The sequence below is a fragment of the Nipponia nippon genome, unplaced genomic scaffold (genome assembly GCF_047370975.1).
Source record: "Nipponia nippon isolate SJK-2023a ecotype South Korea unplaced genomic scaffold, ASM4737097v1 scaffold_1, whole genome shotgun sequence".
Lineage (NCBI taxonomy): Eukaryota > Metazoa > Chordata > Aves > Pelecaniformes > Threskiornithidae > Nipponia > Nipponia nippon.
This window is the reverse complement of record NW_028262290.1, coordinates 119,130,983-119,148,444: the sequence shown is the minus strand read 5'-3', so window position 1 is coordinate 119,148,444 and position 17,462 is coordinate 119,130,983. Positions and strand designations below refer to the sequence as shown.

Below are 17,462 nucleotides of genomic sequence, written 5' to 3'. Positions count from 1 at the left end.
AGGGTAACATTCCATCAACTAGTGAAAAGACTTTTCCCAACAAAGGCTTTCCTTTTGCTGGGATGGCTGACATTGCCTTTCCCGGGCTAGTAAAATTGACAGTAATTCCCATCCAGCTTATCATAGTTTATGAAGAAGTTCATCAATAAATTTTATCAGACTAAAAATAAAGCAACAAAAATGGAACAGATAATGCATTTTTTTTTTCTAGGGCAGCTTCCAGAAAGCAAAAATCTTGAACCTCTTTTGTTGCTAAGAAATAAAAAATATAGAAAATTCTAAGGAAGTGTTGGTCATCGACAGACCTAGTTGGAAGCAGCATGTTTTTCTCTGAAGAAATTGATGTCTGTATAAACAGGCAATAATTGAATAATTAATGTCAATAATTAAATATTTCTGAAAGTAGCTTGTCATTACATAATTAAAAGGAGGAACAATCCATTCTACTTTACTATTTTTGAGTGAGAAGTAAAACTGCACAAAGACTTTTTGACAAGATATAAAAACCCCTCCATCACAGTGAAATTATCTGAGACGCGATTTATCGTCGTTTGCAACCGACGACCTTGAGGTTACTTTTGGAAGGCACCCAGTTGTCTACAGACCAATGGAAAACAAACATTTGTTTCCAGCAGATGCTCCTGGCCCTGTGCTGCATGATGCAGCAGAGCGTGCCAAGAGAAGTCAGCCTGAAGGCTGCTTCCAAACTATGTAAGACATCCCATATTGCGTTTCATGAGTCCCATGCCCACGACGTGCTTAGCCCTATAACCTGCACTTCTGAGGACATTAAGATGCTTTTGAGCTGTTCAAAACCATACATTAGGTGAAGATTATTCACCAAAACTTTAAGGCCGCTTAGTCATCCGTAAGTTGAGGATGAAAAAACGAGGATGATGGAGACTTGTCCGTGACTACGTACTACATGTATTTCCTCAGAGTCTTGAAAATACGATGCTTTGATCTTATGGCTGCCTCAGCTGAAGTTTATGACGCTAACATAGTCACAAGCATTGTGGCATGAATTGATCACACACCATTTGGTCACAAGTTTTATTTAAAATCATTTATTTACCAAGGCAATGTGGAAAAAAACCAAAGGCACTTAGTTTTTGAAGTACACTTCAAATACAAAAACAGTGTTGCCTATTTCAGACGCTGTGAAAGAAATGTCCTTTCGGAGTATCATATGCCTTATGGAAGGGTTAAAATTTGAAGAGTGGAAATAGCTTGGTTGTAGAAGGAGCCTGGTTCCAGCTGGGAGATGGTGTGGGAGCATTATGAACCCCGCCTTAGGAAGCAACCTCTTGTTCCAGTTTCACACCCGCTTTCTCCCAGTACGTGGCCTTTATTAATCCCTACCTATATCTTTCTTTTTGGGAAGAGGGTTTTCCTTGCGTCAACTGACACGGACAGAAAGGGGAAATCTGCTGTGTACTGGATTTATTGAGCCTGACTTTCATATTCACTTCAGTTGTTCGTGCAAAGAGCTCGATGAGCTGATGCATAAGAACAAAAACAAACAAAAACCTCCCATAGTGAACTGTCCTACAAACGACAGTCGGTCCTATATTAGGAAGTTACATTTCTTGACAGGCGACCTTGCTTGAGGGTACCAGAAACACACCCCCTTGAGAGGAAACCGCCCCAAGCCTGCAGCTGTAGGGGAAAGCGGCGATTTTTCCCGCAAATCCATTTTTAAACCCTGTTTTCACCACGGTGCTTTCCCCCCACTTCCCCACACCGCCCCGCCGCTCGGCCAGGCGCTCGGCTAGGCCCTCCGCGGCCGGGCCAGGCCGGGAGCCCATAGCGGCGCACCCAGCCACCGCCCCGGGGGTGGGGAGGCACCGCCAGCGGCCTCACGGGAGTTGTAGTCGGCGGGGAGCGGCGAAGGGCGCCGGAGCCTCACCCCGGGCCGCCGCTCCGTGACATGGCGGCGGCGGCGCAGGTAACACCCAGCACTCCCCCTCACACCCCCCTGAGGGAGCGCGGAGGGCGGCGGGGAAGAGGCGGCGGCTGCCGGGAGAGAGGGAGAGGGGGAAGTAACTTCAGCGGCTTCCACTTGTTGCCTCTCGGAGCTGGGCTCCGAGGGGAGGAGCCCCGGCGGGGACGGGGAGGGAGAGAGATCTGCGCCGCGGCCCCTTAGCGCTTGGGCGGCTTGGGAGGGGGGGGGGCTGGCTCGGGCCCGTGACGGGGCGAGCGCGGGCCCGGCAGGGCCACCTCAGCCCGGGGTGGGGTGACGGGCTCCGTGCACACAGGCCCTGGGTGGCCTGGATGGTGGCCAGCGCCTAGGCGTACGGCAGTGGGCATCCAGGCCCAGTCGCCATAGGTGTCATCGTTTCCACCTGGTGAGCGATGATTTTAGGCCGACGTAAACACTGCCCTCTCTTTTCTTCCCTGTCATCCACCGCTGAACCGACCCTCTGAGTCCTGCCCACCGGTCACGGCCGTTGCCGGAGGAGCAGAGTCACCCGGGGCCCTGCTAGAAACTAAATACCCGCCCATGTCCGTGCCTTCACCCGTTATAAAGTGCTGATAGGCAAATATTTGCCATGGCCCTAATCCCGCTTGCCCTTGTGTCGGCAAATCTCCGGCGGATGGACAGGGAGAGTTTTGCTGGTGCGTGGGGCGGCTGGGTCTGTCTCCAGAGCAGATGCTGGGTTTGCAGCCGGCCCTCCTCCGGCTTACGTTGATCCCGGTAATCCAGAGGCAGCAAGGAAACACACAAACAAACAAACAAAAAAAGCGAGGCTTTAGTGAAATGGTCATCGAACGCCTTTGGGCTCTGGATTCTCCTCGGGCAGAGGTCCTGCGGTGGTGAGTTGTGCTGTGGAGGGGCTGTGCCGTGTTTTGGAGGCTGGCGAATGCGTTGCTGCTGCAGCTGCCTGTTTAGGAGCTCAGGGCCCTGGTGTTTTCTGCCCAGGACGTTGCACCCAGCCTCCTGCTGATTTCTGCCTGCGCAAAGGTTTGCTTGGCATATGGAGTTGTTCGGCTGTAGGTGTCATGCTTCTGCTTCAGCCTCTCACTTGAAACCGAGCTACTTCTCAAGTGTAAACAAAGAGGGAGGAATACCAGGCCTTCCCTTCTTTATGCTGAAGAGTGAAAGTGGGTGCTTGATTTTATCCAGCTCTGACTTCACGCACCCGTGGAGGCAGGCTGAGATTAAACTTTCAGGGTACAACATGAACTCTGCCTTGTCAGCAACATGGTGACATGTTCTCTGTTGGTGTTTTTCTTGTTTTCAGTTCTGATATGATGTTGCAGGACATGCAGCAGAGGAGATAAACTGCCTTGCAGTAGCGGGTTTGATGTTTTCCAGATATTGTTGTGTACAAGGCAGTTTCCTGAAGTCTTCCAATGATCCTCGTGGGAGTGCTGGAATTTAAAACATGTTCCGGATGTTCCAAACAGTGTTTCCAAACATTCACATTTGGAAGACTGGACTGCAGTTAAAAAGTTGTATCTAAGATACTATGGTGGAAAACAAGTGGTAGTCGATTTTGCTCTTCTTGTTGTAGTATATATATTTGGCAGCGTTTGTTGTGAACATGGTTTCACTACTTTTTCTGAAGAGCCAGTTAGTTAGTTACGGAGCCTGATTTTCATGTATAAAGGAGCCTCTTACTTGCACCATCTGATGAAAGTGAAAGGGTGTATTGTATTTGCAGTCCCTCTCGCCACTGCTAGAGGGTTACATAAAAGGAACAGGAATTCGTACTGACATCCTGGAGGCCAGGGTCCTCTGAGACCTAGTCGGTGGCGGATCAAAACCTAAAGGAACAACTAGGGAGAGAAAGCTATTCAAAATGTAAGGAAAAGTATGTGTAAAATTGCAGAAATTATCTGGTGACTCAAGGAAAAGTAGTGCTGAAAATTATTTTTAACTCAGATTGTTATTTGTTTTTCTTAGTTGATCACATTTAAAAATTAACAATTGCCTATTTGTTAAATAAACACTGAAGCTTTCTCGTATTCTTTAGATGTCGTTGAGATTATTAAACTGAAGGGAACTGTAAAAGCCCTAGGTGTTTTTATTGTTACCCCTTACTGGTTTTATTTATTTATATTGCTATGTTTTTATTTCTGTTTGGTTTTGCCAATGCAAGGAAACTTTTTGGAAGCTTGTATCTATCTAGTTCATATTTCCGTGTAGTAATTCCAGTTTGTCCAGGGAGTGGTGGCTGTTTGTGTCCAAAAATTCTATAATAGTAGTAATTTTAAATACTTTGCCCAAATGTATCCAGAAGAAGGCTTTACAGTTTGTAACACTGGTAGAAGGAGCAGAAACTTTTATGTAGAGCTTCTCAATCTCAGTGCTTGGAATAGCGCTGGGAAACTGTTGCTGCACAGGGCCTTGACTCGTACACCCTTCCCTTTGGTTTAATATTTTTGTCCGTCACAGTATTCTGTGGTTACTGATGGTATAGTGATCTCAGCAAAGATATTTGTAAACAGTTAACCCCTGAGTGTGTCCACGATGGCGTTTAATTTACTGCTGGGAAGGAAGATGAGCACAGGAAAGGTCTTGCTACTGCTGCAAGCCAACTTAGGTTTTGAAAGTGAACAGGTTGCATCAGGGTATCCCCGAATAACTGGGCTCACGCCAAGTCTGCGTCATCTGTGAGCCTGTCTGTTCCCAATCAGCTCAGCAGTGGCAGTCTCATACAGGCCTCTCTTCCAAAGGCTTTTAAGTCTTTGGGGTTTGTAACTCTGAAATTTCCCCTTTCCCCCAAAATGGTGACATTCACTGGAAAGCCCATGAGAAAAGAGGGAGAGAGGAAATATTCCGTACTTCCTGCTACAGAGGAAAGAAAACAAGAATTTTTGCTGTTGGCTGTGGGATAGCATGATTCACTGAGTGGCCTGTCAGTCTGGGTTGTCTAAGCGTGGTTTTTGCTTAATATGCTTGCCTTGCCGCCTATTTGATCTATGTGTGCGTGGCCAAAACCTGTAATTTTCAGTGTGGCTTGTTGCTAGTTCACGGGGAACTACATATAGGCCAGGAGTTGCCCTAGGGAGCTACCACTGCAGTTGGCTGGATGGAGGGCAGATGGAGTGCTACAGATGGGCAAGTCTCAACACCCGCCCGCCAAACTTCCCAAAACCATTAGTTGGAGGCAGCCTTTTCAAATACTTCTGAAACCTCGGCTTGGAGGGACGGTGATACAGAGGTAAAAAATCCTGCGAAGGAAAGCCCCTGTTCAGAGTTAGGATGTAATGGTTGTTGCTTTTAACTATCCCAAAGTCTCAGAAGTGTCTGAGATGCTTTAGTCAGGCCAAGCTTGCTGAGGAAGTTAACAAGGCTCGGAGACCAACTTTGGAGACCTGAGAAACATGAGATTTTTTTGAAGACTCCAAGCTTGTACAATAAGCGAGTTGAGTGTCATGAATCACCAATGCTCCTTTGCAGCTGGAAGTCCTCTAGTGTTTCTATTTCTGTAGGTATCTATATGGTGCTCCTCAGAGGAGCATCTGAGCGTCAGATGCCTGGCTTGAAGAATGTGTAAGAGATTTAAATAGTTGGGTGAGTTATGGAGAGGAAGAGCAGGTTTTGTGGCAGGGAGGATACATAGGGACATGGGGAGAATGGTTTGGAAGAATGAGAGTGCAAAGGGGGAAAAAACCTTTTCACTTTTGAATGAAACTTATTTTTTCAACTCGCCATACAGGCGTTGAGGCAGCAGGGGTACCTTTCCCCAGGGGGAGTGAAATAGGATGGGAGCAGCTGAAGAGAAGCAAGTCTCTGGGAGAGTTATGGTTAGGTTAATTCGTAGATGTTAGTAAACACAGTGTAGCATTCCTGACATGGGGTGCTGTCTGGCGTGTCCTAAGGAAAAGGGGCAGATGAGTTTGTTGAAAGCGATACTAGTGCAATTCCTGTTATCAGAAGAGCACTCTTCTCCTTGTGAACTGACTGCTTCCTCAAACAGGCAACCTCTCTCATCATGAAACAGGTCTGAGACAGGGTTGTCTTTGTGAGACACGTACAAGCTCATCCCTGTGTCGTTGTTTGCGGAAAGTGAGTCATTTGAGTTCATGTTGTTCAACAGCTATTGATGTGAGGAATATCAGAGACAAAGCACTGTATTCTCCAAATCAGGAAACTGTGTCCCTGGTCTAACGCATCTGACCTGTTTGGCAAAGTTCAGTGTAATGTCTTAAAGGGATTTAAGTCAGGTCTTAGAGTGGAGGTCTAATTCGGTAGGTGCAGCATTAAAAAAAGTTGTTAGGGTTGCCAGCTTTCCTCACTCAGGGTTAAAAATTAACTTTATCTCATGGAGTTCTTATTGTGCCACTCGTATACTCGTATCTATTGCTTAGTTTTGATCTTTTTCTAAGAACAGTTTGCAAATACAATGGGGAGGGGGGGGAGGCAATGCAGGCCAGTTGTCCATAGAATAGGGGGATTTGCACAAAGATTATAAAAACCTTTACTGATTCTTTTGTGCCAGTCTCTCCTGTCAGGTTAGGGGTGCAAGCAGTATTTTGTGAATGTCATTAATTTGTGTTCTTATGCTGTAAAATGCAAATATCCCTACAGTGCAAGGGCCTCCCCACAAAAGGGCTTTACTGTAAGGAGTCCCTAACTATAAACATGCAACTTTTCTGCCAGGCATTTGCAAAACATGTGAATGTTTTTATGCGCTTCGTCTAGTTACTCTCTTCTGCTATGCTGTGATACTCTTCTGCTATGCTGTGATACTCTGTGAATTTGTTTTTCTGGTCACATATTTTCTGCAAGATGTGTTTTATTACTAAACGTTTATACGCCCGAACACTTCAAAACAAGGTATGTGTGTATGAGTGTGTGGGCAATCCAGCATATGTTTGCAGCATGGTCTCCTGTTTGAAGTACTAAAAGGAATAAAAAATATTTCTCCAAAACCGTATTTTTGTAATTGAAATGTAAAGGTTTGTTGGTGTAGAAAATGAAGGGGGAAGATTAATTTAGCAAGAAAATTTCACTTCTCGGAATGGAACCAAGCTTCAAAACTCCGAATGGCAACCTTAGCTGACATTCAGGCTGTGCCTGCCTTTTGGTTTTAATTATCCTATTTAATGTAGTCCAGTGTGCGTTTTTATCAGTCACATATCTGTATGTGCAGTGTTAAAGCACAAAGGGCTGAGTTGCCCAGTAAAAGCTGTCTTTTTTGCAGTTCACCTCAGACCCTTACCTCCAGCACACAGTTCTTTAGCTTTATGGATGTGCAGCTTTATGTACCTGCGTGGTACAAAATAGAAAAGCTCGCAGCACAGCTACAGTAAATTCCACTGGGACTCTATGTTTCGTGCAGCAACAAAGTACTTTTTCCGGACAACTACGGGAATGAAATTATTCAGCTAAATCACTGGTTTTATGGTCCTGAGAGGCAGAGGCTTCCTTTTCCCGGTTCTTCCTTCATCTTTGCTGTGAGGTTTGCGTTCAGTGTTCTTTTGTCAGTGTGTCTTGTTACAGACAGGTAGGTTGTTTTTTCTACACACTTCCCAAAAGCGTGCCTTGCAGTTATCAGTCGGTATCTGCTTTTATGGCACAAATCATGTTCACATTACACGTACCTAGAACAGGTATAGAATTGCGGGCACCAAATAATTAAAGGTCTTGTGATACCAGTGGGGGCCATGCGATGAAGTGCCCTTGTTTGGAATGGCTAGGCCAGAGTAGGTATGTTAAAGTGAAATATTTGCGTAAGCAGTAGAAAGTAGTGGACGTTGGTTTCCAATGGATTTGTCTTCCAGATCCGATTTACTTTTTAACTGAATTACACCAAGTCTGCAGTGTGAGCTCTGCTCTTGGTGTACGCTGAAAATGCACTTGGGTGCAGAGCGGATTCCCTGATATCAGGCTATCGCGGAGGTCTCAGTGCAGCCTTTTTATCAATGAAGAGAAACTGTGCTCATGGACTTCTTCCCAGCTTCCTGTTCTGATGGCACATGGAGGAGTGTAATATTTTGAAGACCTCTACCTTCTGTCAAGGTTGGCCAAAATTGATCAATGAATTAAAAAAGATGTTGCTGCTGGAGATGCAGACATGCCTACAGTAACACAAAGAGAAATGTTACGAAATCCGATTAAAAGTAGGTCATTGTAGCTACCCTACTAACCAATTTAATTACAGTCATTAAATCTTGTTTACTGTTTTGTATAGGTCTCACTCCCCTTCAGGTAAATCTTTTCTTTTCCTGTAAGCGGGCTGTTTCCTTTCTGCTTCTTTCTTTAATCTCCAGGATTAATCTCCTTTGTAAAGGAGATTGTCACCCCCTCACTAGTACTTATGCCAGCAGGAAAGGGAGCAGCCGCCTTCAGACATCAGCAGGCAGGGCCCAAGAGTGTGAGGAGGGACTGACGGCATGCCCTGTCTTGCCTCCTCGGCCGTACTCTGTGCCAGGTCCTTAGTGTAACTGCACTGATGTCATTGCAGCTCTGCAGTTTTGTGCAAATTAATGCCGTCAGCCTTAGTCAAATGCTATTATGTAAGAGGTAACGATGCATCACTTAAAAAGCTTTTGACCCACAGCAGGTCACTCATGCCTGACACGTGTATCATGCTGTTTTCGCATAACAAATATTTACAGGCGTACATAATCAGGTAGGAAATGCTGGAGGAACAGGGTTGTGTTGTAAAGAATTCTGGGCAAAATGTTCTGTGATCAGGAAGGACTAAATCAGGTGCTTACAGAAGCTCTTCCGATTTTGAAACCTTGGGAAACCGGTTAAGGTACATTGTCAGCTTTCTTTGCCATAGGAAGTGAGAGCTCTGCACCTTTCTGTGGGACGGACTGTGTTTTTCTAAGAACACCTCTGGAAGGACCATGGAGGGGAGAAGTACCTTTCTCCTCGTTTTGCAGAGGAGAAGGCAGGTAGAAAAAGTTTCAACACATTCTCCTTGTGCAATAGCCCAGGTCGAAAGATCCCCTTCACCTCTGGGAAACGAAGGGAGTAAATGCATGTCTCGTGGGTGCAAGCTGATGCTAGGAAGGGGGAAACTGTGAGACCTTGCTCCCTGTGCTGAGGAAAGGAGTGATTGGGATGAGATAAAGAAGAGGAGCAGGCTGTGCAGCTACATGCCTCCAGCTGAACTGTGGTCTCTCTTCAGGGCTCCTGCATTCTGCCTAGGAGATCCTGGCAGGGATAAAGATGCATGTCTTGGGCTGCTTTGGCACAACAGGATCAACCCATTGGGAACACGCTGCCTTCCCTTGTGCTGTGCCACTGAACTGTTGTGCAGACAGTAATCGTTTATCTGTGACTTCTGGGCAGACACACTAACTTACGTAGCGCTAGTGGGGCTGGGGCAACTCTAAACCTCCTTAATCCTCCCCCGGTCAATCTCTGCTTGGGCAGTCTGCTGGGAACTAGCACTTGACGAGGTCCCATGTTGCGCCCGTCTGCCATACGATGCCCCATGTCCTGCTCCCCACTGGCTGTTGTAAAATAAGGGCTCAACTCCCACCTGCCATCTCTTCCAGGCTCTCTGTACAAGCCTGCAGTTGGCCTGGTCACTGTTTTCCGGGCATGACTCTTGCACAGTCTTTGTGTCTCTGGAGCCTTGAATGGGAGCTTGTTCTGGCCTTTGGGACGGACGGGCAGGATCCCCTTGTTGGTCCTTGCTCTTTTCCTCCATTGCGTGAGGAAGAGCATTTGGTTGGGCCACACATTTTGGCTTGCCATTGTCCACATTGCACAGTCTTCTCACTTATGCTCATTTCTATAACAGTTGCCAACCTGAACAGATACAGCATATATTACTGTGCGTGCTTAGTAAAAGGAAATGTTGACTCACTGGGTTTGTTATTCTTGCTTTTTTTCGTACCCAAACTCAGCAAGTTGCCAGGATGTGTGGTACTTTATATGATCACTCAGTAGAATCAAGATGGGAATCTTGGGTGTGTAATATTGTTGATCTAGGGTAAAAAATGGTGTTTGGCACCACAGAAGGTCAGCTGGCCTATGCTGTGTTGGCCTACTCTCCCTGAAGCAGCACAGTTGTGGTGGGGATTTTGCAGGTCAGGGCCCTTCCCCAGGCAGCACATGGTCCACGCGACAGTTGTGTCGTAACGTAATGACTGCCATCAAAATACGGAAATGGAAACTGGCAGGTAACAAAACACAGGTATTAAGAGAAGCACACTATTAAGCCTAGTTTCAGCTTTTCCTTTATATTTACCCGGTTTCTGTCTCTCGCTTTGTTAAGGTCTGCTTTGTTTCAAAAAGGAAAGAATACGGGATCACATCAGGACCATTTCCAAACAATACCTCGATACACAGGGTAGAAGGATAGTCCATTCGATTCGTTCAGACACCTGCTTCAGCCATGCCAATTCAGTTATTTTGGGAGTGAAAGAAAAAAAAAGAGAAAGGAGATATAATCATTTGACCTAATCACATTTGTATTTCAAAAGTTTGTAGGATTTTAATTACAACTTAATTTCATTGTAGTTCAGCTTGAATGATAACAAAAGCACAGAAGTGTTATGGCAAATTTTCTAAAGATTCAGTACTTTGGGTGTTATGCTTGCTTGAAAATTTGGCTGTACTATTGCAGGCAGAATTCTGAACAACCTTGGAACAGGAGCTTAGTAAGTTCCCTATACGGTTTCTATGTGGCTTTCTTTGAACGATTGTTCCCAGGGTAGTGTTTGAAAGTTTGGGTCGCCAGGCATGGTTGTTTTAGTAAAGTGTTTGAGGCTTTTAATTAATTTTAATTCATTAATTTTGATTAAGGAAAGATTTTCTACGCGTGCTAGGTATAACTCTCTTGTCATTGTTCTAAGCAAGGGACGCGGTGCGAGGTATATTTGTCCAGCCAGGGATGCTGTAACAGAGCTTAAAATAAAGTCGTGTCCTCTTACATGTGTTGGGAACAGTGGGTTCTGAGGAGGGAATGAGAGACGTTTCTCGTGCTAAAACCAGTTTCCACTACTAAATCTTTTAGTAGGTCTTATAAGTTAAAAATATGCTGCAATGCCAGAGAATGAAACATGCATCAGTTTTTGACTCCTTGGCCCTTGCCTAGTCTGCGTCTTGAAAGTCTCCCTGAAATGGAAAAGTTGTCGTGTCTTTTTACTCTGCAGCCTGCAGGGAAGATCTGGCAGAGGGGTTTGGGAGGGAAAGTCCCGTGTCATCAGAACCTCCCTCAGGGTCACAAGATGAGTTGCATGAAATGCCAGCCTGAGCTGGGCTGTAAGACTAACTGTGTTGTAACTCCAGCAACAGAAAATGGCTCTCTGAGGTTTGCTCAGTAGTTTTGAAAGATAAAACTGAAGAAATAACTGAAATGGAAAGTGAAATCTAGAAGGAAATATAAAGGAGGTTCCTGGAAAAGAGCTGGCCTTATGGGAATTCTTTACTAAACAGGATCTAAAATGCTAAAGAACCTCTCTTCTGCTCATTTGAGATGATAAAGACTTTATTTTTTACTTTTACAGAATTGTGGGTGTCACAGAGAAGACTAATCTTCATCAGCCCAGTGGTCATCAAGGATATGAACTCTGCTATTTTTATCTAGATGGACAAAAAGGTTGACAGCCCAGGACAGATCCTTTGGTTTTCAAGATGGCAGCAACTAGTGGCGAAAGCCAGCTGCAGCGGATTATCAGAGACTTGCAAGGTACAGTGCCATGCTGACAGATTCATTCTGTAGGCTGGACTGCATCGTCCATGTTTTAGATAACAGAGAGTAGGAGTTGTGTTTTCAGTTGTGTAACACTTTTGTGTAGCAATTGTAGCAACATAGTTCAAGATGTCTGATGTGCTCATTAGAGATGTGACTGATTTTTGTGTGAGAATGTGCTGTACTTCTGCAGGATCCTGAATTCTTAAATCCTGCAAATTTAAACATACAAGATGAGAAATAAGTTTTACAAGTTAAAAAAAAAAGTGTCTGTAGGGTATGCGGTGTGAGCTAGGACTTTGTTGGCATTAATAGAGCTATGCTGTTACAAGACTTCATGTGAGGTACGGAGAAGGCCTGATTTTTAGATCCTCCCTTGATGGGAAGCTGGTGTGGAGTTGCTGCTAATGTAGGAAGGGAAAAAAACAGAAGGCCAAACCAAACCAGGAATGGAGACCCAGAGGAAGAGTGCTGGAAAATTGGATCAGCTGTTCTTGCTGCACTGGAACATACTTTCTGTGTACCTGACTTGTCCTTCACTAGCAGCAGCCAACCTCATTTTCCACAGCTCTGTTGCAGGCAAAATTGGCAGCAGATTCATAACCGTTTTACTGCTCTGTCTCTGTCCTAATCAGCTGCCTATACCAAGATCCAGATATTTTTCCTTTTAATTTTTATTAAATATAAGGTATGATATGCACCAAAGCTGGGAATCTAGATCTTCCTGTAACACAAAAAGGAGATCTCTGTGCCTGCTAACAAGAATAGATTTTAATTTGCAAAGGGGATCAAGTGGGATTGGGAGCTAAGGCTCACTTAGGCACCTGAAAGAAGTAAAAAAACAAGTGGAAAGGAAGCTCAAAATCAGTAATTTCTGATGCTGAGAAGTACACCCTTTTGGGGCCAGAGTGTCCAGGGAGACAGCAGAGTTTGCTTTGACTTGAGATTTCTTCACCCACTACGGGTATAGGTTTTAGGGAGGAGGAGTTGCTGTATGCTTATTTTTATGTAAATTATTTTTCCCATTTGTGTTTTGTAACCAGCACAAGCTGAACCTTCCTGAATAAAGCATGGAGAAGATAAATGTGCTGACTGAACGACTGTTCTCGTGTTACTGATCCCCTTTAGCAGATTACATGCTTTGTCCTTTCTAATCAGAATTCTGTTTGTCCTGTGGCAATACCTTAATGTGCACATGAGACAGCAAAAAGTTATTTCTCTTTCCTCTGCTGAAGAACCAGTTGGCAATTGTTTGTTAACAGTTTTTGCTAAGTGTCAGAAGGAAGTATTGCTCTTTTTAAGAAGAAGAAATAGGCAGTATACATAACTTGAACTCTATTTTTTTTATAGGTGGTGTTACATTGCAAGCATATCAGTAAGCTTTTAAGACAGCTGGACTGAAACAAACTGAATACACGTGCATAATGTCCAGGCAGAAAACCCATTTATTTAGTTGTTTATGGATTCAGTGCTATCTCTCTCTTGCATTAGTTAACGATTTTGATGTCTTGTTTTAAAGATGCTGTGACTGAATTAAGTAAAGAATTTAAAGAAGGAGGGGAACCGATCACAGATGACAGTGTCAATTTGCAAAAATTCTCCTACAAGCTTGAGTACCTTCTACAGGTAAAAAGTGATGTGTGTCGTTTGTAATCCACCGTGAAAGCTAGGCCTTGTTTTCCATTATTGCCTCTTCAGTATGTGGGGTTTAACTCAAATAATCATAAATATCCCGTTGAGTCTTTTTTTTTTTTCAGTAAGTGGACTGAAATGTGTGCTGCTTATTGCACTTATTTCAAGTGAAAGTAAATAAATGTAATCAAAAGGTAGTGCTGGCAGTTTGATTGAAGAATGTAAGGCATTTTTCTATTGATCTGAAAGATTTGAGCTTGATTTTAAAGATATATCCTTCTAAATTATCTTGGAAAAATTGTGGTAATGAAATCTTGACAACATTTTAATGCAAAATAAATACTAATAAGCTGTTCACAGTGCAAATATAGTGATGTGAGTAATTTACAGAATTTTTAGCAATTTCACTTTGGAAATTCGTTTTTATTGTATGGAAAGCTTAGCGCAAGAGGCTGATTTTTAATCCGGAGTGCTGCTTTTTGGCCATCCTCAAAAGTTAAGTAAAAGGGGACACTGCTGGGCAAACTGAAATTCAGTTTGCATAGTCTTGTGTCTACACATACGTAATCATGCCACTGAATGCAACAAAGACATGCTAATCTAGCCTTAATCTAGGCAAGGGAGTTTTAATTGGGTTGCGGAGGCTTCAGCAGAACCTGAAGAATCCTTTGGGATTTGAATGGTCCAAGCTGCAGTCCATACCCTCACTGCATTGCTGCTCTGAATGTGATTTAGCTAGAGCAGGTTTTTCTGGTGTGTGCATGTGTGCTATTGCCACACTTGATTGCAGATCTCTCAGCAACTGCTTGTTAGTTCCTTGCTCTTGAACAGCTGCTGAATCCTCTGCAAGTCTTTGTTTCAGCAGTTTTGAAGAGATGTCTGTGTTTTAACTAGACCCAGAACATTATTATCTGTTACTGTCTGTAAAGTAGCTTTTGTAACTGCTGGATTGCATCAGTGCAGTACAGTGTCTCTTTCCTTTTTGAATACACTGGCTAAAACTAAGGGGAGTCATGAAAGCATATATTGCTGGGAGAGGAACAGAATTCCAAGTAGCTGTATATAAGTATATTTATATTTAAGTTTTGCTCATTGCTTTTTGTTTTCCATGTTTAAGTTTGACCAGAAAGAAAAAAACACATTGCTGGGGAACAGAAAAGACTACTGGGATTATTTCTGTGACTGTCTAGCAAAAGTCAAAGGAGCTAATGATGGAATCCGCTTTGTGAAGTCTATTACGGAAGTAAGTATATCAGATAAGCATCATAATATGTGGTTTATGTTTTGGTATGTCTTTTCAGAGAGCAGCAGAAACCAAAAGAAAATACACTGCTTTTAACATATGGCAAAAAAAAGTTGGGAATTTTTATTTTTAATTCTTATGTAAAGTATAAAAATGCAAGATTACTCTTTTTACTAGGGCACTAAATTCTATAGGATTAGATAGCCTGACTCTTACTTATTTTAAAGACCACTTACACAAGTGAATGGTCCTTTTGGTCTCTGGTTGTGCCCTGTCTTTTCATAAACTTAGTGCCATTTTCTCTAAAAAGGAATGAAAAACTAAGTCAAGGGTAGAGCCTGCCCTCTTTAGCACAGCTTAAGGCAGGACTTGCTCTAAGAATAAGAGGAAAGATTCACCATGTTTGACATTTCTTAAGACTTTTTCAACTGGTCAATAGAGTTGAGGAAGGCTGACTGAGAGCAGCATTTCATCTTCTGTCTCAACTTTGTTCCACCATGTCAAATAGCATGATGTAATGACTGGGGATGGTTGTCGTTATTCCCTCAGGTAAGCTGTCATGATCAGGACAAAAAGCTTTATTTTTATTAGATATAGTAATAAAAGCTTAATCTGGTAACAGCCATGTTATGTCTTCAGCTCAATGAGTGGGTGAGGTAAGTGCAGTGAGAAGCTTTCTGTGCTGATCGTGTCTGAGTCTTTAGAACCATTTGAAGAAGAACTTCCCTAGTGGGTAAAAGAGGCGTTGGTGTGGTGGTGCCAGCCAGCGTTGTCCTGATGTTCAGTTCTGTTATCTGTGAGCAGTGCTAACTTGTATTAGCAAGTCACTATTTACAGCAGATTTCCCTGTTGTCTTAGCAATTCCTCCACAGCAGCTCTTAATAATGTTGTCTTGAGCCATCTGAAAGAGAGCGATGATACTGTAACAGAGGCAGGCTCTGTGTTCCATACCTCACTTTCTTCTCTCAGCAACTCAGGCAATATTGAATTTTGCTGTTCCAAGGCGAACAAGCCAAGGAAGGGCTCCAGTTTGTTGTACCACTGGGAAGGGAAGCAGGGGAGAGCCATGGAAATTGGGTTTGACTTTCCCACTACTTCCAGGAAGACTGGGGAAGGACAGTGAGTGCTGCTGCAGGAAAGATCCTCTGACAGTAGCTACTGGCCCCTAAATTCTCAGCAGCAGCAGCCAATCCAATTTCTCTGCAAAGGTGACTGCGTTGTAGCCTTCGACAGCCTGTTAGCTGTGGTATCACCTGCATATTACCACATGTAAAGGCTGCTCTGCTTTTTCCTCCTCCTTCAGTACCTCTGGCTGTTTAATGGTTAGCATGATATCAGAAATTACTGTTTGGAAGAAGGACATTTTCTATGTCAACTTCTGTGCAGCCATAGAAATTAGCTTGTGGAAGACTTCTTTTAACTTTATTAGCTTGTGGTTTAGGAATATGAACTCTAAAAAAAATCAGTCAACCATTTCAGATAACTGAGCTGGCAGACTCGGGTCCAGAAATGAAATGGCAGATCACAGAAAAAAAGCGTTGGTTATTCCCCTTCGTTACAGGTGGAAATCAGCAGCCAATGTTTGAGCCTGGCTGGATAGAACATAAAGGTTTCCAGATGTCATTTATTTGCTCGCTGAACAGTACTTGTTGACTTTCAAAGACGGAAGTGAACAAGGAGGAAAGGGTAACAGCAGTTACTTTTTAAGAATGGTCAAACATTTAACAGCATAATGCCTCCTCTTCTGCTTTGCCTACAGCGTTTCTAATATTAGAGTGCATGATATGCTAGAGAGGTGGAGCAAGGAAGCAAATAGGAATACCCTGGAAACTGCCCAGCTGTTAATTAAACAGAGAGCCTTGTCCTTGATTGCATTAGGTGAGCAGTGAGTTCTGGTCGTTTTCCTTTCAAAAGGTGATTAGACTGAATACACATCTTTCCAAGTCTTTAAAGCCACACATTGCACACCATACAGCGCTACAGCCATACATTGCACCTCAGCTACGGTGTTTGCAGTCAACATTGAAACACTGACATGGCCTGCCTCCCTGAATTCTGATAGGGCTGTAGCAGGAGGTGGCGTGGTTTTGCTTCCCAGGCAAATAGTCTGTGGCTATGTGTAGCTGCATATATGTAAATATTTTCCTCTACTTCTCGTCACATATGTCCGTTCTAGTATCTCCATGCTTAAAAAAGGCATTGCGGTGTAAATTGATAAACCAATGGGAATAAGGATAGGGCTAGTTCAGTGGCTTCCAGTGTTTTTTTTTTTTTTGGCTGTTCTTAAGATATTCCGTAAATATGCCTAGTTAGGAAAAACACTTCTAAGCTTCTGTGCACAGGGCAGGGATGGCATCTCCCTGAAGAAATATTCAGACATCTACAGGGTGAATGAGGGTGAAAAACAGTTGGCGAATTGAATTTGCTGTTTCTGGGGTACTTAGCCTTTTGAGACCATGTTATTTCACACTTTCTGTCCTATAGAATTCAAAACAAAAAGCAGTAAAAGGTGTTGCTTCCTTTGCTCCATATTTCATTGTTCCATTTATAAGGAACATTTTTTTATATAGTGGATTGCTGAGATAAACGAGGAACCTGTGTCTTACTTGAGCGCAGAAGCCCAGTAACAGCAAAACCAAGGAAACTTGAGAGTTAAGGCATTGCTCTCACATCACCATGGTGGAATACTGATCAGGAAAGAAAGCTTGTGTGGCCTCTGAGCCTTCTTTCACACTAACTTTTCAAGCAAAATTTACGGTAACCTACTAACTTGAGCCTCAGCCCCCCTAATGTTTTCCTTGGCCTCCATTTTTACATCATTGATATAATTGGTTTGTTAGTTGGATGAGCAGTTTGGTTAGAAGCATGGCTGACTGGCAAGAAATTCTTTTAATCACTTTCATTTCCATTCCTAAATTGATTACTGATTTTGGTGGAAAGGAAAAATGAAACACTACTGTTTAGTGTTTTGTTAT

The 17,462-nt window shown here is 43.5% G+C and overlaps 1 protein-coding gene across 8 annotated transcripts in view; it reads left to right on the top strand.

Moving 5' to 3' along the window:
* The first annotated feature begins 1,817 nt into the window (after positions 1 to 1,817).
* FYCO1 (FYVE and coiled-coil domain autophagy adaptor 1) overlaps positions 1,818 to 17,462 on the top strand; it is a 53,158-nt gene continuing 37,513 nt past the window's right edge. For 5 of the 8 annotated variants that reach the window (XR_015707314.1, XM_087769345.1, XM_087769337.1 and 2 more), the window contains exons 1-4: positions 1,818 to 1,948; positions 11,428 to 11,609; positions 13,132 to 13,238; positions 14,362 to 14,487. Coding sequence is in view for 6 of the 8 variants with exons in the window: in XM_087769345.1 (XP_087625471.1) it covers positions 11,555 to 11,609; positions 13,132 to 13,238; positions 14,362 to 14,487 (288 nt within the window). In the remaining 2 variants the exon portion in view is untranslated. Of the gene's footprint in view, positions 1,949 to 1,981; positions 2,818 to 11,427; positions 11,610 to 13,131; positions 13,239 to 14,361; positions 14,488 to 16,048; positions 16,174 to 17,462 lie in introns of those variants that run through there. The other 3 variants (XM_087769327.1, XM_087769317.1, XM_087769354.1) reach the window with 3 other exon arrangements.